Source organism: Leguminivora glycinivorella, chromosome 16, assembly GCF_023078275.1.
Source record: "Leguminivora glycinivorella isolate SPB_JAAS2020 chromosome 16, LegGlyc_1.1, whole genome shotgun sequence".
In the NCBI taxonomy this organism is placed as follows: domain Eukaryota; kingdom Metazoa; phylum Arthropoda; class Insecta; order Lepidoptera; family Tortricidae; genus Leguminivora; species Leguminivora glycinivorella.
The window spans coordinates 10315355-10335511 of NC_062986.1; the positions used below are offsets into that span (position 1 = coordinate 10315355).

At 38.5% G+C, this 20157-nt stretch overlaps 2 protein-coding genes across 2 annotated transcripts in view; one reads left to right on the forward strand and one right to left on the reverse strand.

The window, feature by feature from the left end:
- Nucleotides 1-2593, forward strand: part of LOC125235017 (hepatocyte nuclear factor 4-gamma-like) — a 79598-nt gene extending 77005 nt beyond the window's left edge. Inside the window, exons 8-11 of the mRNA XM_048141466.1 lie at nt 179-310; nt 941-1177; nt 2139-2346; nt 2394-2593. Coding sequence (XP_047997423.1) covers nt 179-310; nt 941-1177; nt 2139-2346; nt 2394-2511 — 695 coding nt within the window. The 3' untranslated portion in view covers nt 2512-2593. The remainder of the gene's footprint in view (nt 1-178; nt 311-940; nt 1178-2138; nt 2347-2393) is intronic.
- A 4839-nt stretch (nt 2594-7432) lies between these two features.
- On the reverse strand, nt 7433-19474 carry LOC125235015 (fanconi-associated nuclease 1-like). The gene is made up of 12 exons (XM_048141465.1): nt 18807-19474; nt 18253-18526; nt 17185-17389; nt 16153-16383; nt 15354-15476; nt 14884-15118; nt 13708-13913; nt 12536-12651; nt 11660-11817; nt 9446-9539; nt 8977-9146; nt 7433-8569 (listed from the first exon to the last, which is right to left on the reverse strand). Exons 2-12 carry the CDS (start codon nt 18440-18442, stop codon nt 8411-8413), a joined length of 1887 nt encoding a protein of 628 aa, XP_047997422.1. The 5' UTR covers nt 18443-18526; nt 18807-19474; the 3' UTR covers nt 7433-8410.
- Nucleotides 19475-20157: the final 683 nt, after the last annotated feature.

Sequence of the window (20157 nt, forward strand, 5' to 3'; positions counted from 1 at the left end):
GATTACTATTGGTTATTTTGTTATTACTACGTCAATGCCATAATACCGACGAGTAAAGACATCACAAGGTTCCTTCAAAACCCATAGGGATATTTGGAATTTATGATACACGCTACAGCATTCACTATATTCACATAACATGAAAAATACCGACGTACTGATGAATTTACGTTTTCAGATGGGCGTATGGACATAGACATCAGCATGATCGGTATGCGAGTGATGGACGAGATCGTGAAGCCGCTGCGGGAGATCGACATCGACGACACAGAGTTCGCCTGCCTCAAGGCCATCGTGTTCTTCGACCCTAGTGAGTACCCCACAATGTTCCCCAATACGTCAAAAAATTTAGGCTGGTTTTAGTGTCACGCGGACCGTCCGCGATCCGCGCGACCAATTTGTCCGCGCCACTCTAAAACGCTCCCTGAAGTTAACACATATTAGTCCAGTGCCAACGCCAATTCGCCAAGTTACCGACATCGCTAAAAGGATTGCGCAACTCAAGTGGGAATGGGCCGGTCATATTTGTCGCAGAGATGACGATCGATGGGGTCGGTTAGTATGTTGTGGAGACCTAGACTGGGAAGCTGAGGTGACGGAAAACCACGAGCCAGATGGTCGGACGACATCGACAAAAAGACGGCAGGCCGACCTGGCACTGAACCGCCGCATATAGAATGGAATGGAAATCCACGAAAGAGGCATTATGTTCAGCAGTGGACGCAAATATGCTGTGAACAGTGAGAGAAAGAGAGTCCAGTGCGAATCGCTCCACGCGGTCGGTCTGCGTGACTCTAAAACCAGCGTTACGTTAGTGACAAAGTTCGCTATCCTCAACCAAACGTGTCAAATGACAAATAGGCATATAATATGCAAAATGCCTCATTATTTTTATGATAACGTTCAAGGTAAAGATTTTAAATATTTCTGTTTCCCACAGATGCCAAAGGCCTATCACAACCGCAGAAGATCAAGCAGCTCCGCTACCAAGTGCAGATAAACCTGGAGGACTACATCAGTGACCGGCAGTACGACGGCCGCGGCCGCTTCGGCGAGCTACTGCTCAGCCTGCCGCCGCTACAGAGCATTACCTGGCAGATGATCGAACAGATACAGTTTGCTAAACTGTTCGGTGTGGCTCATATTGACAGTTTGCTGCAGGAAATGCTTCTTGGAGGTGAGATACTTAACAATTTGAGTGTAGGAGAGCATGACGCTTCGGCGAGCAACTGCTCAGCCTGCCGCCGCTACAAAGCATCACGTGACACAATACATGATTGAGCAAATACAATTTGCTAAGCTGTTCGGTCAGTTCGGTGTGGCTCACATTGACAGTTTGCTGCAGGAAATGTTTTTGGAGGTGAGATAGCTTTCTATTCTAGAATGAATTTGGAAAGTATGACGCTGGCGGTAACTTTGGCGAGCTGGTGCTCAGCCTGCCGCCGCTGCAGAGTACCACGTGGCAGATGATTGAACAGATACAGTTCTAAAGTGTGCGGAGTATATATTGATAGTTCGCTGCAGGAAATGCTTCTTGGAGGTGGGTTTACTTGTAATTTGAATCTGAAACCGATCCACAAAAGACAGTATGACGTTTTCATCAGTCGCTTCGGCGAGCTACTGCTCAGCCTGCCACCGCTGCGGAGCATCGCGTGGCAGATGATCGAGCGGATACAGTTTGCCGAGCCGTTCGGTGTGGCGTATATCGATGGTTTTTTGCAGGTAGAGTACAATCGGCAGGCGGGAGCGGGACAATTAATTTGAAAAGTATCACCCGTGGCCGCCGCAGAGCATCATACAGTAGATTACCTATCGCACAGATGTAGTTTGCGAAGCTACAAATCTTATAGTTTACTAGCGACATGTCTGTCACGTTTGTCGACCGGTCTGGCGCAGTCGGTAAGGACCCCGCCTGCTACGCCGCGATCCCGGGTTCGAATCCCGGTAAGGGCATTTATTTGTGTGGTGAGCACAGATATTTGTTCCCGAGTCATGGATGTTTTCTACGTATATAAGTATTTATATATTATATATATCGTTGTCTGAGTACCCACAACACAAGCCTTCTCGAGCTTACCGTGGGCCTCAGTCAATCTGTGTAAGTTATGTCTCGCTAACGCTCAGTTATCGGTCCGCAGGCGCGTGCGCCGAGCCGACCGCGGAGGCGGGCGCGGGCGCGTCCCCGGGGGGCGCGGGCGCGGCGCCGGCTCGGCCGGGCTGGTGCCGCAGCTGCCCGACGCCGCCATGTTCCCGCCGCCCTTCAAGCAGGAGCCCAACATGTGAGCACACACACACATACTCGCACTCGCCCGCCCGTCATCATCACTCTACGATATCATTGAAGCGTGACAATTCTCGCATATCGAAGGATCGACTGCGGCGACCCTGCCGCTTAGACGGGACGACGTCGCATACGATTCTAGTTACATTGCGGACTATTATACGATCAAAACACTAATCGAATACCGCAGTGTGATGAAACTCGCATGCGCATTCTCGCACCGTGTATAATAGAAGTCGCTCTGTGACTTCGGCAGTCCGGTCGGTTCATAACGCGTGAATGTATAGAGTCGATGTCGAGCATTTTGCGACGCCTTTTGTGTGATACTATACAGCACGACCACGGATGATTTTATTAATTCTGATGCGGTACAAATTCACGAAAAAAAATGTACTTTTTTGTACTGACGTTTAAAAAAAATGTACCCTTATGATTTTAGAGTTTCGACATAGGGCCCGTGGTCGTGCTAGGTAGGTACTCCCTGGCACGTGTACTTACCTTTTAAAAAAAAATACCCTCATGGTTTCGGAGTTTTGACATGGGGTGTGGTCGTGCTAGATAGGTGGTACTTCCTGGCACGACCACACTATATTTAATGATTTTTTTAATTTCTGTAGTGGTACAAATTCACGAAAAAAAATGTACTTTTCTGTACTTACCTTTTTATAAAAAGTACCCTCATGGTTTCGGAGTTTCGACATGGGTTGTGGTCGTGCTAGATAGGTACTCCCTGGCACGACCGCACTAAGTTTTTGAAGTAATTTACATAGTACAATTTCAAAACACTTGTTTAGTATTTATTTGACCATCAAATTAAACATAAATATAGTGTGGTCGTGCCAGGAAGTACCACCTATCTAGCACGACCACACCCCATGTCAAAACTCCGAAACCATGAGGGTATTTTTTTTAAAAAGGTAAGTACAAAAAAGTACATTTTTTTCGTGAATTTGTACGTGCCAGGGAGTACCTACCTAGCACGACCCCGGGACTCCAAAATCATAAGGGTACTTTTTTTTTAAACGTCAGTACAAAAAAGTACATTTTTTTTCGTGAATTTGTACCGCATCAGAATTAATAAAATCATCCGTGGTCGTGCTGTATAGTATCACACCGCCTTTTCAGTCATTACCATGGAGTCACTTGTCGATGACGGTCCTAAAAATTAAATTATTAGTACCGAAACAACGTTTCCCGATGATCTAGTATGACGAATAATTAACCCGCGACTAAATGCCTGAATATTAACCGAGTGACACTCTGCAAAAGTGCAAATGTTGACAATATTTATAAATTATAAATTTTTGGACCGTGGCGACCACGAATTTTATAAAATAATTAAGGATCTTAGCAATTACCAAGGGTGATTTATAAAGGATTTACAATCATCATACTAAGAATCGTACCTCACATTTTTAGCGCCACCTATTAGATACTGTCATAACTACACTGATGATGCCTACAAATTTTTTTTTTTTAATGTGTATTAACGTGATATCATGATATTAAATTAAAGAAGCATGTCATTTGTTCTTATATAGTATTTTATGCAACAGGCGTTTAAAGGAGGTCATAAAAAGACGAGTGGCGTGGGTAACAATTTGAGGCGAAGCCGAAAATTGTTAAAATACGCCACGAGTATTTTTTGACTCAGTTAAACACCGTTGCATACAATTTTTTCTACGACCATACTTTACTTTTGAATAGTTTTCCAGAATAACTTTCGTGAAATTCGCACTGTTTCCTATAAGTATTTTGACTTGTCCTCTGCAATGTTTCTGCACCTGTCGCTCGCACTCCCCCGCGCCGCCGACACCAGCCCCGGCAATTACCCCGTGGACCCGCTATATCCCTTAACGGCTAACGGCTACTGCTTTAAAGCTATATCGTATGCACGGGTGCACCTATTAGGGTCATAACTACCTGACGGGCGGGCATCTTTTATGTAGGGTTTTAACGATCTATGCACGATACGGTAAATGACGAATAAGCAACATTTATTCTTATAAAAAATAAAAATATTTGGAAAAAATATGATTTTGGCCACTTCCAGGCTGCGAAACAGCGCCATCTAGTTTTAAACCTAAAAGGCCCATACATTTTAAGGGGTATGCTTTTTTGTATGGATTTTGTCTGTCCCGGTATTATATTGTCCTTGGTAATTACGAAATAGAATTAAAATTCTCATAAAATTAACTTGTCGAATTTACTCATGCATTAGAATATAAGATTTTTTTTATGTATCTCTCAAGCAAAAGATTCTAAGGTCGGTTATTGTTAAATTTGAAGTATTTCTAATTGCATCGTTTTATGCTAGTAGCCGATATTGTCTACCATAACATAACATAAAACTTTTACTGGACCTTAGCTCTTGCTTAAGAACTTCTTTTTGCTTTGGTAGAACTGTTAACGATCTCATCCATGTTTGTTCTACGTAATTTGTTTCATATTGTTCATGGGCGCTTGGATTAGTTGTAAGAATATTGTTTCAGTATCTATAATGTTATTTTATTGTTTAAACCAGGAGCCCTGAGCACTCGTCCCGCATCATGAAGAATGGCGACATAATCTTGTTATAAACCAATGTGCCTTCCGGTGTTAGCAGCTAACTATACTAAGGATCCTTTTTCTAGTAGTCAGACTTATATGCGTCTGATATGAAAGATGTATCAACTATTTATACATACTATCGTATTGTACTGCGATGTACATCGCAAAGATATTTTCGACTGTTTTTAAATGTTACAATGAACGTTTGTAAGGGTGATCCAAACCCATTAGTCTGTTAGTTATTAATTATGTGGTGCCTGTATTTTGTAGATTTATACTCTTAGGTGTAGGTATGTGACCATTTCGCCCAATATAAGAGTTCTTATTTATACATAGTTTATTCGTAAGTATGGATACTCCAAAAGTGCAATTATCTTCTAACTCGGCTGTGTGACTCGAAGACAGAACTGTCGTGGAAAGAACAAACATATCGATCAATCGAACGAAAGCGACTTAGGTATTAAAATTATGAATTTTCAGAGATAATAATTATGTAAATATATATTGTTTTTCTTTGTCCGCTGATTTCTTGAATATTAGTTACCATTAGTAAGCTTAGGTGATGGTTCCATTGTTTTTCGTTTTGTAGGAGAAAGCTATGTACGTTTCAATTCCTTTCGAGTCAATCGAGTTGTTTTGTAGGCATTTTTTTATAAAATATAAAATGTGAAATGTGTGATTTAATGTGGACTGTATCTACACAATAAGTTAGTATTGTAATGCGCTTCCTTTATTATAATTTTGTAGTCGATTTATACCATTGCTATGAAGTGCTCAATAAAAGTTTCCTTTAAGTGGTTGGAAAAGTTTTGCCATATGCGGTGAAAGTTATGTACGTATACGTATTAGAGATTTAGTACGAAATGTTGGGTTTGAGTCGTAGTTGTTATATAAAATAGGTGCCTTATTATCCTATTGAGGTGTATTGTTGAAAATGTACATACTATGTTATGATTTTTTAGTAGAATATATTTTAATACATAATAATCTGTTACAATAACTTAGTTGTTTTATTTAATAACACTGATATAAAACATTAAACCTTTCTATGAAGTAGGTAAATATACTTTAAAAATCATGGACAGTTGCCAATTAAAAATAATTTCATAAAAAAAGCTGCCAAAAAAGAGAAAGTGTAGCTAAAGTAGCTGCAAAATATGTTTCCCCTCACTAGCTCGGAAACACGTGTTTTGTCCTTTAATACCAGCGAGTAAAAACGCATTTTATCCACTAGTGGGTAAAGTAATATGACCTTGAATAAAGTCAAATTAACTGCTTTAAAATTGATAAAAGTAGGTGAATCTAGTAATAAAGATGATTTACCACCTGTGGAACTACTGGAAGCAGTGATAAACGCATTTTTTGCGTTGTGGTTTCCTCGCTATAGTGAGGGGAAAAGTTTTGTGTTACACTCGGGTGCAAATGTATTTTACTTCTCGTGTGTTAAAAAACTCGCAAGTTTAGGATTCTATTCTCGAACCACTCGCTTCGCTCGTGGTTCAACAATAGAATCCTTTCAATTGCTCGTTTTTCAATTCCACACTCTGCGTTAAAATACAACTTTGCCCCCTTGTATAACAAATTTAATAACTATTACAGTACGTCGTTCACTTGAATACTCTGATAAATGTGACTAACACTGGGCGCAACCCTACCCATTACACTTTATTAGTTATTAAATTGTTTAACAATATTACCACATCATTACTTCCATAGCCTCATTTTGGTCTTGAAAGCGTTACTGGGTGCAAATTTACTCCGCCATACTAAATTTAAGAGTTCAAGAGCTAAGTTGCCGGTTTTTCCTTGACGTCCATGTACCCTTTTCTCCTGTCCGTGCGATTCTTGCAGTACAGATACAGCACGGAGAGCGCCGAGACCGCGGACATGGCCACGAGAGGTACGTACACGGGAAACATTTAACAGATCATCCAAGCAAGTGATTAATGTTCGTGTTTTTTATTATTGGGGATAAATTGCCCCGCCACGCAAATTCGCAAAGATCCGAGAGCTCTGGTATTTCCTTGATGAACATCTAACAGATCATCCGGCCAGGTTAATATTTACTTTTACATTGAATCCAGGGACAGATCATCCGGGCAAGCGGCAAATGTTTACGTTGAGCTCTTTACTATTCCAGTGTGGGCTGGAATTAAATTATTACCTACTGATAACAAAACGATAACTTAGTGCAATTGACATCTATTCTGTCGGTTTGACTTGTTGCATGAACTCAATGCAATAAAGAGGTAGAATTGCTATCACCTTGTTTATTTATAATGTTTAAAGTTTTGCACAAAACATATTTCGCTGCCACTGTCTGCAATTTAACATGGCCGAGTTTCGCAAATAGTCGTGTTGCGTCTCTTTTCTTTGACATAAAGAAAAAAAGGTATAGGTACAACACGAATTACACACACCTATATTTTTTGCCAAATTCAGGCATGTGAAGTGAACTGGCAGCATTTTAGATGGCTCGAGCACAAAACGTAGAATCGATTCATGTCGATTTCTGCTACCGAAAAATAGGGCTTATGCGGTGAAAGATAATATTCATCGCAAATATTCATCTTTGACTGGCATTATAATAATACAAAAAAATATAAATTATTATTATTTATTTCGTATCACAATTTTTCCACATGTACTTTATGTGCAAATTAAAACAGGAACTTGATAATAATGTATTCCTTACAACATTGATTTTTTCAGTCAATAGAACCAGTTAAAACTTGTATAAACTAAACAACATAGCGCGTGCAATAACTGTTATTATGCTTATTTTTTATTCTCTAACATTCCGTTCATTATTCGCAAATATGAGCTAAAATACAAACGTATTAATGTAGTGTATTAATACAGTTTGGATATGACATGAGTGACATGTCATTAATATTAGTTTATATAAATACAGTAATAATTATTTAGCGAGTAGGAGTTTAATTATCAGTATACAAAGTTTGCCAGATTCATAAAGAAAGGTCCCAAAATACAACTTATTTAGTAGTAAAAACTTCCACGGTGCAAATATGTTCACAAAACGAAATGTGGCATATGTTATGAATAGGACAATACCAAGTGGAGATCAAAAAGAAATTTAACAGTAATTGTAACCAACACAAACATTTTTACCCTGTACACAAGCGAGTACCTACGCTTAACTCTAACTTATAGCTGCAGCATATCAAAAAGTGGCACCGAAAAAATGTCACACCATTATAATATTTACAATAGCCTAACGCCAAATATAAAAATCAAAATTTCTTTCTCGTGCTTATGTTAAACTTAACTTGTCATACCCACTGCTCCCTATTTTGTTGGTGTCACGGTGTGAGACAATAAAAAAGTACCTAAGAGCGTTACGATTAATCGCGCGACTAGTGCCAGAGCGGGCTACATTGCACCATGAAGAACATTGTACACTGTACTACTGAAATTGACATATTCATGATGATTTCTTCCCCGCCCTGAGTAGTACTGGCATTGGCACCGACGTAACAGAAGATCTCTTTCATCGACGAGTGGTCGAAGTCCCACTAGTCTATACTCCTATGAGTATGGGCTATCCCCATTAACGTGTTAAGGTGATTTCTTCCCCGCCCTGGCGCGCTGGCGGGTGGTGTTGGCTCCGACATAGCAGAAGCCGGTGCTGATGCCGTGCTCACGCAAATAGTTCATCCACTGGATCTGCTTCATCGACGGGTGGTCTGAGTCGCTCTTTACTTCTACGAACTTGATCTGCGAAACAACAATGCTTAGTTTAAAACAATTGAAATTAAGCACTTGATATTAGTTCATTGCAACTCAGCGGAAACAAGGGGGTCGTTAAGCGGATATCATTCAGGGTGGGTTATTTTAGATTTATTTTGAAATTAGGTATTTGACTATTCGTTTTGTTTTCAATGAAATTTCGTTAGGTATTTGAATTGCCTTATTTTATAGCATGGATGTTGCGGACATTCAACATTCGGCGGATTTTAGAAATTATTTTCAAAATCTGCATCCTCTAAAATCGATGTAGCTGCGCATGGTAATTAGCGTTAATGTTTTCCCATCTATTGCGGGGTAGTCATGGGGTAGTAGGTATATATCATGCCGCGACCGCCTATGGCGCGGTTGATAGATCTCTCGTAGAATACACTAACCTTTTTGGTATGCACGTTCCATAGAGTGACGTCAGGGAAGCCGCTGTGCGCGTAGCGGTAGTGGCGCGCCAGCCGCGCAACCAAGGCAGAAAGCGCACGCGGCCTGAGGCATGACGCCACCGCACTGATGTTGTCCCAGCCTATCGCGCGAGTGATGCCGGATATCTCACCTGGCACAAAATAAACAGATTCAGTTTAAGTAGGCCTACTAAAACCACTGACTGGAAGCAAGCGGCGTACGGAACGAGTTAAATGGATAACTCGAATCGAGCTGTTTTGGACTACAGCGGCGACCGCCTGCCGCATCGCCGCTACACGCTCCACAGCCGTAAAAAATTGCCATCATAGTACTTAAAACCGAATATCCTTAATGAAAAATAACGGATCGGAATCGAATTGACTAGACAGGAATGTCAAATGTATAAAGCGTTAAAAATTGTAGGTGTAGCTACAATACTTTACCACGTACCTTCGGGCCTGTCTCCCCAAGTATTCTCCATCATCTCCAACACTTCCTCTTCGGTGGAGTTCTCAATAAGCCGCAGCCGTTCATCGATGAGCACCTATCAGTAAACAACAGAAGTACGGTCAGGTTCACTAACATATTATAAAAGACTGATAATAATTTCTACATTACGAAATAACTGCCACAACTATATTCCTATTTTGAATTAGCCGGAATTATTGTAAGCAAAGGTGTGGCCGGTGCTATAAAAAAATTGCACCATTCGAGGTATTAAAATTGCCGATATTTTGCAAGTTTATTAGAAATCTTTAAATATTCCATTACACAAATTATGACTCTGTTTAAACGAAAATAAATTTCAACACAAAACGTTTTGGTATATTTATTGAAAATAAAAAGCCGTTTTTGTGGGGTAGTTTTATTTATTGCATTGGTACCACAGTGGAAATGTACCTGGGCGACCAAATGGCGGGCCGCTAAACGTTATTTTTCAGCAACTTTCGAGACTAGGTGGTAGTGAATTTTAATGGCTAATTAAAACGGCCTTCAACATCGTATTTGAAGACGGTTTTAATTAGCCTATGCATAATAAGGTGCTTATAAATTTAATTATTGGTTTTGTAAGTATCTGATATGACAGAAGTTCGACAATTTTGGACTGATTTTTATTTTGACTTGCGTGGGATCATAACATAATATAACAGTCATCGTGTTCGATCGATTCACGATTTTAAGTGTGTAATTAATGGGTTACCCTCATCTGGCAGAATAATTTTAGTCCGAAACACACTTCGCATAACATGTTTCGCAGAAACACTTTCAGTCGAATGGTAATTTTGCAGAAAACTTAGTTGGCATTATTACTGCCACGTATAAGACACATCTGGCAGAATATTGTTTTACAGAACATTACTTTGGTCGACTTTGATTTAGCATAATTGATGTACCATAATAATCTTATAGCATAATATTATTTGACAGTGACATCAGTTTGTTTACGTTTATTCCGTTCAATTCGTAATGGGAATATTGGCTACGTGCACGACAATTACGCCCACTACCATGTGAACTTGAAGTGGAAAATGACAAAAAATTACATGTAAACAAACATTATATTTTAACGATTTTTCGTTAATTTTAAATAAATCGAATAACAAGAGCTACTATTTCAAGTGTAATTTAGGTAGATAGATTATAGACATGGATATAATACCAAAAATCAGTTTCCAAAGCATTACTCACGGTATAAACTTCCAACCCCAGACTACAGAAAGAGTCAATAAATTGGTGCTGGCAGGGCATATAAAGAATCTTGAAGAACATAGGAGTAATGGTACAAGTTCTTCGAACTAGTGATATGGTATTCGCTAAACCTCCGTCCCGTTAATGCCATATAAAACAAATCTAAACGTAAGTACCTAGTCATGTCCGCGGCCGCAGAAATATCCGACACGGGCCTATTCCCAGGCTAGGCCTGAATCTTTAAGCATAATCTTTTACGGTAGGAAAAATACTAACAGCGTATTGAACAATATTAGGTAAACAAAGCTTAAATATAATTTATTATAATGGTTTGGTTTGACATGTCACTTACGTTTTCTTTTCACCGTAGCTATCCATTTAGTTCTTTGATCCAATTTCCAGTGTGCTCTAAGAAACGCATAGAACGTGCAACGACTATTTATGCCATTATTTTTACAATTAACAACGAAACAACATTGATGCCCCATATCAAACATTACACATTGTATTATATTTTATGAGTTTTGATAGATGACAACCACAATCAGTGTCGATTTTGACCACTGCAAGCACTGCGATCGCTTTGCTTACCCCCTCCATGCACTTCGCACGAAGCCAATACTGCGACGAAAATATGAGGCCGTGGCATATTGTAGTCGCACAACAACCAGTTATAATAATTAGTAACCATTATGATTAGTGCATTTTATATCCTTACAAACTAAACTTAATAAAACGTAAAACGATTACTCTAGTTATAGTTATAAGTACAGATCGTTCCACGAAATCTGGCACGCGCGAAAGCATTGATTGTGGTTCACTCGTACGAGCTGTAACTGTCAAGAGCTACAATTTCATTGGCATTCTACGAGTATCTCACACGTGTATATTTTCATTCCCTCATTCGTTCCATTCATGCCAGCTTTTGTGAATTGACCTGTAACTCTAAAAGTGTCAGCGGATGCATTAAAATACCTGTCGGTTAGTGTAGAAACTGTCCGAGAACAAGTCCAATGGGTACGCTTGTAAGCGCGTGAGGAAAACGCCTTGTACTCCGCGCGGCTTCGAATAGATGATGTCCCAGAAAAGCAAGAAGAACATCGTTGTGACGATGCGGCCCTCCCAGTGCTCGCCTGGAAGGATAACACAGTAACCCTCTATCAGATAATGCTCAAAATTGATCAAAAGAGAAATATGGTCTATCAGGCGGACTTATTAAAAAAAGATTTGACCTCGTTATTCGTGGAAGCGCCATTTAGTTATCTTATGATGGACACAAAAGAAACCTTCGGAATCCTATAATAAAATGCCGCAAACAAGCGCGGATCCAGCTTAATCACGTGGTAAAGGCCCAGGGCCCCAGGGGGGGTCACGTGGTCTTTTTGTATGCCAACGCTCCAGGGGGGTCATGACCCCCATGACCCCCCCCCCCCCCTGGATCCGCGCATGGCCGCAAACCAACCATACCATAATCATGTCTGGATTTATTAGAATTGTCTCATTGATTAATATTTGTATGTGGAATGAAAAATACGGTTAGACATAGAGGTTTATATAAAAAAAAATATAGTGCAGATAGACCTCCGTGAGCACGGCGTCGGCGAATGCTCGCGCGACAACTCAAGTCAAGAGTAAAACGGGGTGCTCTTGTGTTAGAGGTCAAAACTCATTCTGGTCATCGCGCCAGCCTAGTAGTAGTAGGTACCTTACCTAGTATAAAAAATATGTTTATGTTGAATTTTAATGGTTCACAAGCCTTGAATTATAAATATCGCCTTTTTTTGCTAAACTCATCATTCTCTTGCCCTTTTCCCATTATTTGCTAGAATACTGAAATGAAATGTTAGTTACCATGAGTAAACTCTCCAGTACTGATACAATGGGTGATGCAGTATTCTTCTACGCTTTGGATAACTCTGCCTTCTGAAGTTTTCGTTTCATACCGCGCTTTGCCTTTTGTAGTGTTCCTGTAAAATATAAAGAAAATGAAACATTTTCACTTAGATAACAAAAAACTTATATAATTTGCATTTGACGACCGGTTTGGCTCAGTCGGTAGTGACCCTGCCTGCTAAGCCGCGGTCCTGGGTTCGAAAATTTAAGTATGTTTATCGTCGCTTGAGCACCCATACTCAACCCATAGTACAAGCGTTGCTTAGTTTGGGGCTAAGTTGATCTGTGTAAGGTGTCCCCAATATTTATTTATTTGTTTATTTGTTTTAGTCAAGAACGATTTAATACTGGACTGACAAAGCCCATACAAAAAAGCGTACATACCCCTGAAATATATGGGCTTTTTAGGCTTAAAACTAGATGGCGCTGTTCGTAGCCTGGAAGTGGCCAAAATCATATTTTCCCCAAATATTTTTGCGTGTTTTTATTTTTTGTAAGAACAAATGACATATTTTTTTATTTTAAAATCTTGATATCACGACAATACACATTTAAAAAAAAATTGTAGACATCATCAGTGTAGTTATAGTATAGTATTTAATAGGTGGCGCTAAACATTCGCGGTACGATTATTAGTATGAAGTATGCAAATCTTATATAAATAATCCTTGGTTTTAGTTAAAGGAATTTCAACCTTCTATACAGCAATTATAGTTCATAATGCATTCCTATACATATCACAAGTGCGCTATGTCATTATGTGAACAAATACGTTATACTATGTGAAATTGTTGTGTCCCTCATTATGACTATTCTAATTGTTTGTAAGAACCACATCAGAATAGGTTACTAATTTTTAAGTAAATAGTTTATTTAGACCATACACAATCAAATATGAGTTTCCACAGAATAGACTTGAAGAGCTTTTTATCACTAAACTTGAAGCAAAAGACCCTACTGCGATGGAAAGTCACAAATTTAATATAATAAGTACTTGTATATTATATATTTCGTTGTCTGAGTACCTGCAACACAAGCCAACTTGAGCTTATATTAGTGGGACTCGCGGTCAATCTGTGTAAGAATGTCCTATAACAATATTCAAATAATATTTTTTGATATGAACTCACTCCATAGGTTGTTTGTATATGTGTTCCGCGTCGATATTCTTCTCCAGTACCTCGTCCTTGCTGGCGAGCTCCAGCAGCTCCTTCTTCAAGTGCTCGCTGACCTTGGCGGACTTCTGCCGAGCTATGCGGACGGCTCGGTTGCGCATTATGTCTTTCTCCTCGTCCGTTAACTTGGACTTGAAGCCTTCTATTAGGACTTCAGCTGCCTTTAAAGAAATAGGTATTATTTGCATTATAATATAATTTAACATAGGTACCTACTTTGCGGACTTGGACCACAGAATATATAATAGTCCAAGTACAGAAGGCTTACTGCTTTGATGTTCACAAAGTGCCGCCATTCTAAATTATTACCTACATCAACAAACGGAACGCACGCGAGCACCCAACATTGAATAATGCGGCATGTACTTGTAGCGCGGCGATAGAATCGCAGAGTGAGACGCCCCTGCTTGGACTGCCAAATGCAAATAATTTGCGATCTTATTATTTATTTATTTAATTATTACAGTCAAAGGTAACAATAGTATAAATATACAGTGCTCCACAAAACTATGGTATAAGTTTGACCGTGGAGTCAAGAAATCAATTAATAAATAGTCAGTTAACATTTCATCAAGGTTAACATTTAAATAACATAAATGCAGGAAGACGATCCCTTATATACTTTCTAAGAGATATTTTTTTAACCGTCTTTTGAAGGTATTTTTGTTTGGTTCCTGTGTTATGTCACTTGGCATTCTTGGCAATGAGTTCAGTAAGTAGGGTATACGTTTTTTGTGTCCTGTCACCGTAGTAATTCGACACTCTAGGAACTACATATACATTATCTTATTATTCTTATTGCTATGCTCCGTACGGAGCAGCGCATGGTTTAATATAGGATAGATATGAGGAATTGTAAATACCTTGACTAGTGTACAGTACAGTCACGCATCGTCCATCTAGTTAAAATACGACATTTCATAAAATAGATAAGTTTTGAATTACCAGTTAAGGAACTAAATGGATCAACAATCGCTTTGTGTGATCCTTAAAGTTCGGACCTGCATAGGAAACAGTCATATTATGGCGTCGAGTGCAATTTTAGTGACTGTTACTAGTACTCCGTGATGACTCCGTGGCGCATAATGATTACTTATCTGTGGTAAAACAAAAAAATAATTTGATATTTACCTCATCACGCCTCCCTAGTAATCCATGAAGAATCAACGCCTTCTCCGCGTACCAGCCCGCCTTCTTATGTTGTCTGAAAGCAGTCTGCTCTATCAAGCAGCTCAATATTTCTATAGCGAGTTCATAATACTCCACAGTTTTGGTTTTTTTCAAATCTTGTATGCCTGAGACTAGGATTCTGATGTAGATATTAGCAGGTGTGAACCGCCGAAGCCAACTTGGTAGGGCTTTGTAACTGAAATTAAAAAATATATACATACTACATAGTTTGGCCCAGGACAAAGAGAATCTTACTGTCTTTGTCTTATGCTAGTACTAACACTCGTAAGAAAGAAATGAGTCTACCAATATGACTATTGTGTCTATTGTAGGTAGATATTATCAGTAGAAAATATAAGTATTGACAGTTTTGATAAGTATGCAATTTTTTAATTTAGCTTGATTATTTAAGAAGTAATATTTAAACGTACCGTAACATTTCTTCTTCGTCAATTGCCTTGTAGACCTGGTAAACCTGTTTGACTAGAGCAGCCTTTTCATCAGAGCAGGTATCGGCTAGAAAATCCTCGTACACGTTATGTGCAGTCATGTACCTGAAGAATAAACAAATAATGATTAGAATTGAAATAATATATTTCAATAGGTATTATATGGTATTATCAACACAAAGACTAAACAGCTGTATACCGTGTGTGTGTGTGTGCGCGCAGAGTTGACAACACTCATAAAGCTAGGAACATACTACGCGGACGCCGCGGTCGCGACCGATCAGTGTGCACGGTCGGGACGTGGCTTCGGCTGACCAAAACATCCAGCGAGCCAGATTTCGATCGGACGTCCGTGCGCTCAAGGCCACGTCCACGACCGATGACCGACAGTTTGCACGGTTAAGTGTGTATTCTTTGTCTAGATCCGCGTCCGCGGTCGCGCGACGGCGGACATCTTCCTAGTTCCTACCTTGAAACATCCCTAAGGTGGGTGATAGACGTGCGAGAAAGTAAGCGTACTTAAATATTTCAAAACGGTTTGATCGTCGACGACTATAGGTATGAACGACGGTTTTAAAGTACGCGTACTTACGGTGACACGGTCGAAAAAGGCGTCGAGCCATAAGTACCTACGCGTACTTGCTCGTAGGCGTCTATCACCCACTTTGCTGTCCTATCCCACTTGCACCTATGTAATTAATTTATCCTACTAATATACCATTACAGATGCAAAGTCCGAAATAGTCGGTCTTGTTTATTTGCAGATAGTTCGTATACACACCTTTCAAATTCGTCATTGCTTTCAAAAACCACACTAGCATTGTCCAATTCCATGTCCTGATCCACAGGATAAGGCTCCCTGCCTATTTTATCGTGAATTAGTACAAATTCTAGTTTCTTTTCCCGTATGTGACTAAAGTCCATGCCTAGGTACATGAGTACATAGAGCTGATCCAGTGTCATTCTGGCAACTTCTGACAATTTATAACAGGAACCCGCCTTTTCTCTCATTCTGAAAACATAAATGGCAATAAGATCTCAATAATGTCCCATTGACACCAAGTTGTAATGGGTAGGTTAGGTACACATATATACATTAAAATTTAATTATGATCTAATGGCCCATTGCAGTGAAAATATGCATTTATCAATGTAAACTGCCTTGATACAATTATAGATTAAAATAAGAAGATCATACCATCCCATACATTAAATGCGATCGCCTAAGAACGCGCATACACTACACCACACATAGACGGCGCCACAAAAAATGCCTTGTTGCCATCGATTATTTGTAGATTGACGTTGTGTCACTTTCGAGCCATAAATCTATGTCAAAAGTGACACTTAACGCCATCTACAAGTATAATCGAAAGCTACAAGTGATTTTTTTTGTGGCGCCATCTATGTGTGGTGTATGGGATGGTATGATCTTCTTATATATGTATTTAATCTATGATACGAATTAATTGTGAATTATTTGTTCATCTGAAAAAAACCATATTTAGAAAAAAACCATGGTGTTTCGGTTTTTTTTTGTTTTTTTTCACATGAAACTTTTACTAACAATAGCTTGGGATTTATGTTATTTATGTGGTTATGCAAAGAGTAACTAAGAACCATCATAACTAAGAATTATTTAGAGACAACATAATTATAATGGTGAATGAAAACTAAAAAATAAAATATCAAGACCTCTGGTAAATATTGGATAAAATAATTAGATATGTTCCCAAAGTTGAACTTGAACTTGTATGTTATCTGATGCACTCAGTGTGTGTTCAGATTGTCTAGTTTTAAATGAAATATTTACATTTTCAAAACCCTTCCACTGTTATCAGTAGCCTTGCCGTTAGCAAAGAAGCTACAAATACTAGAAGTGCGCCGACTGTAATTCCGCAATGAATCAATCGCTTCCTGCTTAGTGCCTCCTTTCAGCTTCAAGTCCTTGCAAATTAACTTTAGCTCTTCAGCTTTCAAGAGGATTGAGAGTTCCTCGAAAGTCATACAGTTGCTACCTGAAAATAATAAATAATATACAATAAATAAATATTGGGGACACCTTACACATATCAACTTAGCCCCAAACAAAGCTAAGCTTGTACTATGGGTGCTTAGCGACGATATACATACTTAAATAGATAAATACATACTTATATACATAGAAAACATCCATGACTCAGGAACAAATATCTGTGCTCATCAGACAAAAAATAGATGCCCTTTCCGGGATTCGAACCCAGGACCGCGGCTCAGCAGGCAGGGTCACTGTTGTCACGAAATTCTAACGATTTACATAAAAGAAGGGTAGCCTACGGTAAACAGCAGATACTACGCTATTTTTTGTCCAGGTACGATAGCAGATTATGCAGAATAGTCTTTAAAAACTTAGCAGAGGCACAAAGGCATCTCCGCGACAATTTCCCTGTTCACGTTGCTTCATTTTTTTATGACGAAATGTGTCTTTTAAAAAATTCGGCACCTATCTTATATTCGCGACGTGACCCCGAGTGATTATTATTTGTTCAATTATGTCATATGGTATTTTACTTTAATTAATATAATGACAGTGCATTGTCAATATATTTATGAGAATATTATGTATGTACACATTTGTAATTTTAAGAAAAACTTAAGGTAGAAGTAGAAAAAAAAATCTTCGGTTGACGAAGAAGTGACCCGTGCGGTTTAGGCCGATTTTGAGGACAAAAATCTTTATTATTTTTATTAGTTGATGGAGCTTTTAAAGAGATTTGAAAAGTGCGTTGTGACAGAGGAAGACTATATTAAAAAATAAAAATGAAATTGTAAAGATATGTAAGCCCTTTCTTTGTTAGGCCGGAAACTTTTGGACCACACCTCGTATATAATAGAAACTTACTCTCTTTCAACCAAGCTCTTTGAGTCAATGAGAGAATCATTGCGTCCAAACTTGGATCATCCAACGGTTCCTTGTCCTCACTGACAATTTCTGAGACCTGTTTCCTCCGGAACCACTGGTCCTTGCGCCAGAACAGTCGGCAGACTAACTTCATACCCGGCTTCACCACTGACTGACTACTTTGAAGCATTTGTTGTGTTCTGTTGCTTAGGAGTGGCTTTAATGTACTATCAGTTAAATAATTAATTGTTGATTATTTGTAATAAGAATACAGCTGGAAAAATAAAAAGTATGTGAATTTAATTAAAAAATATAGAGTCTAAGCAAAATTCAAAACAAATAAATACCACAAAGAGGAGTTCTCCAAACTACACTGGAAATAACTAAGTACGCAGATTTAGCATGAAATAAATTAACAAAAATAAGAGTAAAATTTGGGATAAAACAACATTAATATGAGAACTAAGGTGACATCATACATATTACAGACAATAACAAACATTCAAGAATCGTTAAAAATAATTTCAATGACATTAATATACAAATTATCTTACTCTTATCATCCATGCCTTCACATGCATATTCAAAGCATACATCTTCCACAGACTTGTCTAAACAATCTCCATTTCCAAGCAAGCTGGTCAAATTCCTTTTGCTCTTAATTGGTGTCCTTTTCTTAACACTACGATTTTTTGTCGGGGAGAAGAATCTGTCTTTGGTATTTGGAGTCCGACTTTTGGAAGTTGAACTAAGGCTTGGAGAGCTCTTTGGAGTCTTCCTGGGTGTCTGCAACGATTTTTTCGGCGATGGGGTGTATATAATTGTTTTCTCACTGTCATTGGAACTCTGTGAGACACTTAAAGGCTTTGATTTAACTGGTGTGCAGAAATCATCATCATCACTGAGTATGCTTATCTCGTCTACAATTTTCCTTTTGTTTGGTGAAGCAGTAGGTGTTGGTACTTTGGTCAAACTTAAATTACGTTTCTTTCTTTTCACAGTATCCATATTATTCACTAAATTAGGAGAGGAATGCAGTTTCGCTTTGAAAAAGTTTGTAATTGCTAATTGTTGTGACATATCGTATTACATTAATTAACAAGAAATAATTTTAACAGAATATAACATACTTTTTCTCAATTTTTACTTAAGTATATTAATATAAACGTTTATAAATAGCACACGTTGTATTTTCTAAGTATCTTCGCTAAAATTTCGCCAAATTTCGCTCACAAAACACGATGATCTGTCAAATGATAATGACAGTGACAGCAAAACAATTATTTATTCTATTCAAGACACATTTAAAACGACTAATTTCGTTTTTCACTATTACGTGTTTTGTCCTTTAATACCAGCGGGTAAACTCTTTTGACCTTGTCATTAACTTTAAAATTGATAAAAGAGGTGAAATTTAAAAATTTAGACCTGATTTAGATACGTGCGCATTTTTTGCGTTGTAGCTCGCATGGGATTATAGTTACATTGCGGGCTGCAAAATTACATGTACAATCTTGCAGTTCAGCCATCAAATCGCTTCGCAATGTTAATAGAAACTCGTATGCGAGTTCTCGTATACAAATAACTATTTTTTAAATGGTAAACTCTTTTGGCCTAAGGACAGGATTGACCTGACCCTATCTCTGTCAAACAAGTCTGTCAGTAAATAAGGACCAAGAAAACTATAGGTATCCTTTTCTCTAGCACCCTAAAGAAAAGAATGCATATATAATAGTTTTCTTTGTTCTTATTTACTGACAGACTTGTTTGACAGAGTATACCAACCCATGAATGTCGAGCTTATTTAATTTAAATTGAGATCTTAAATCGCTATTCATGATGTGGTTTGTTTTTATTCCAACATACAACTAAAAAGAAAACAAAATAGTCGGCGTACATCCAATC

Excerpts from the sequence above, each read along its gene's own strand:
- LOC125235015 (XM_048141465.1), bottom strand. The coding sequence starts at position 18,442 with ATGCTTCAAAGTAGTCAGTCAGTGGTGAAGCCGGGTATGAAGTTAGTC. Across the intron at positions 15,477-16,152 it reads AGCAATGACGAATTTGAAAG|GTACATGACTGCACATAACG; the intron begins GTGTGTATACGA and ends TTTATTCTTCAG. Across the intron at positions 13,914-14,883 it reads TACTAGGGAGGCGTGATGAG|GCAGCTGAAGTCCTAATAGA; the intron begins GTAAATATCAAA and ends ATTTCTTTAAAG.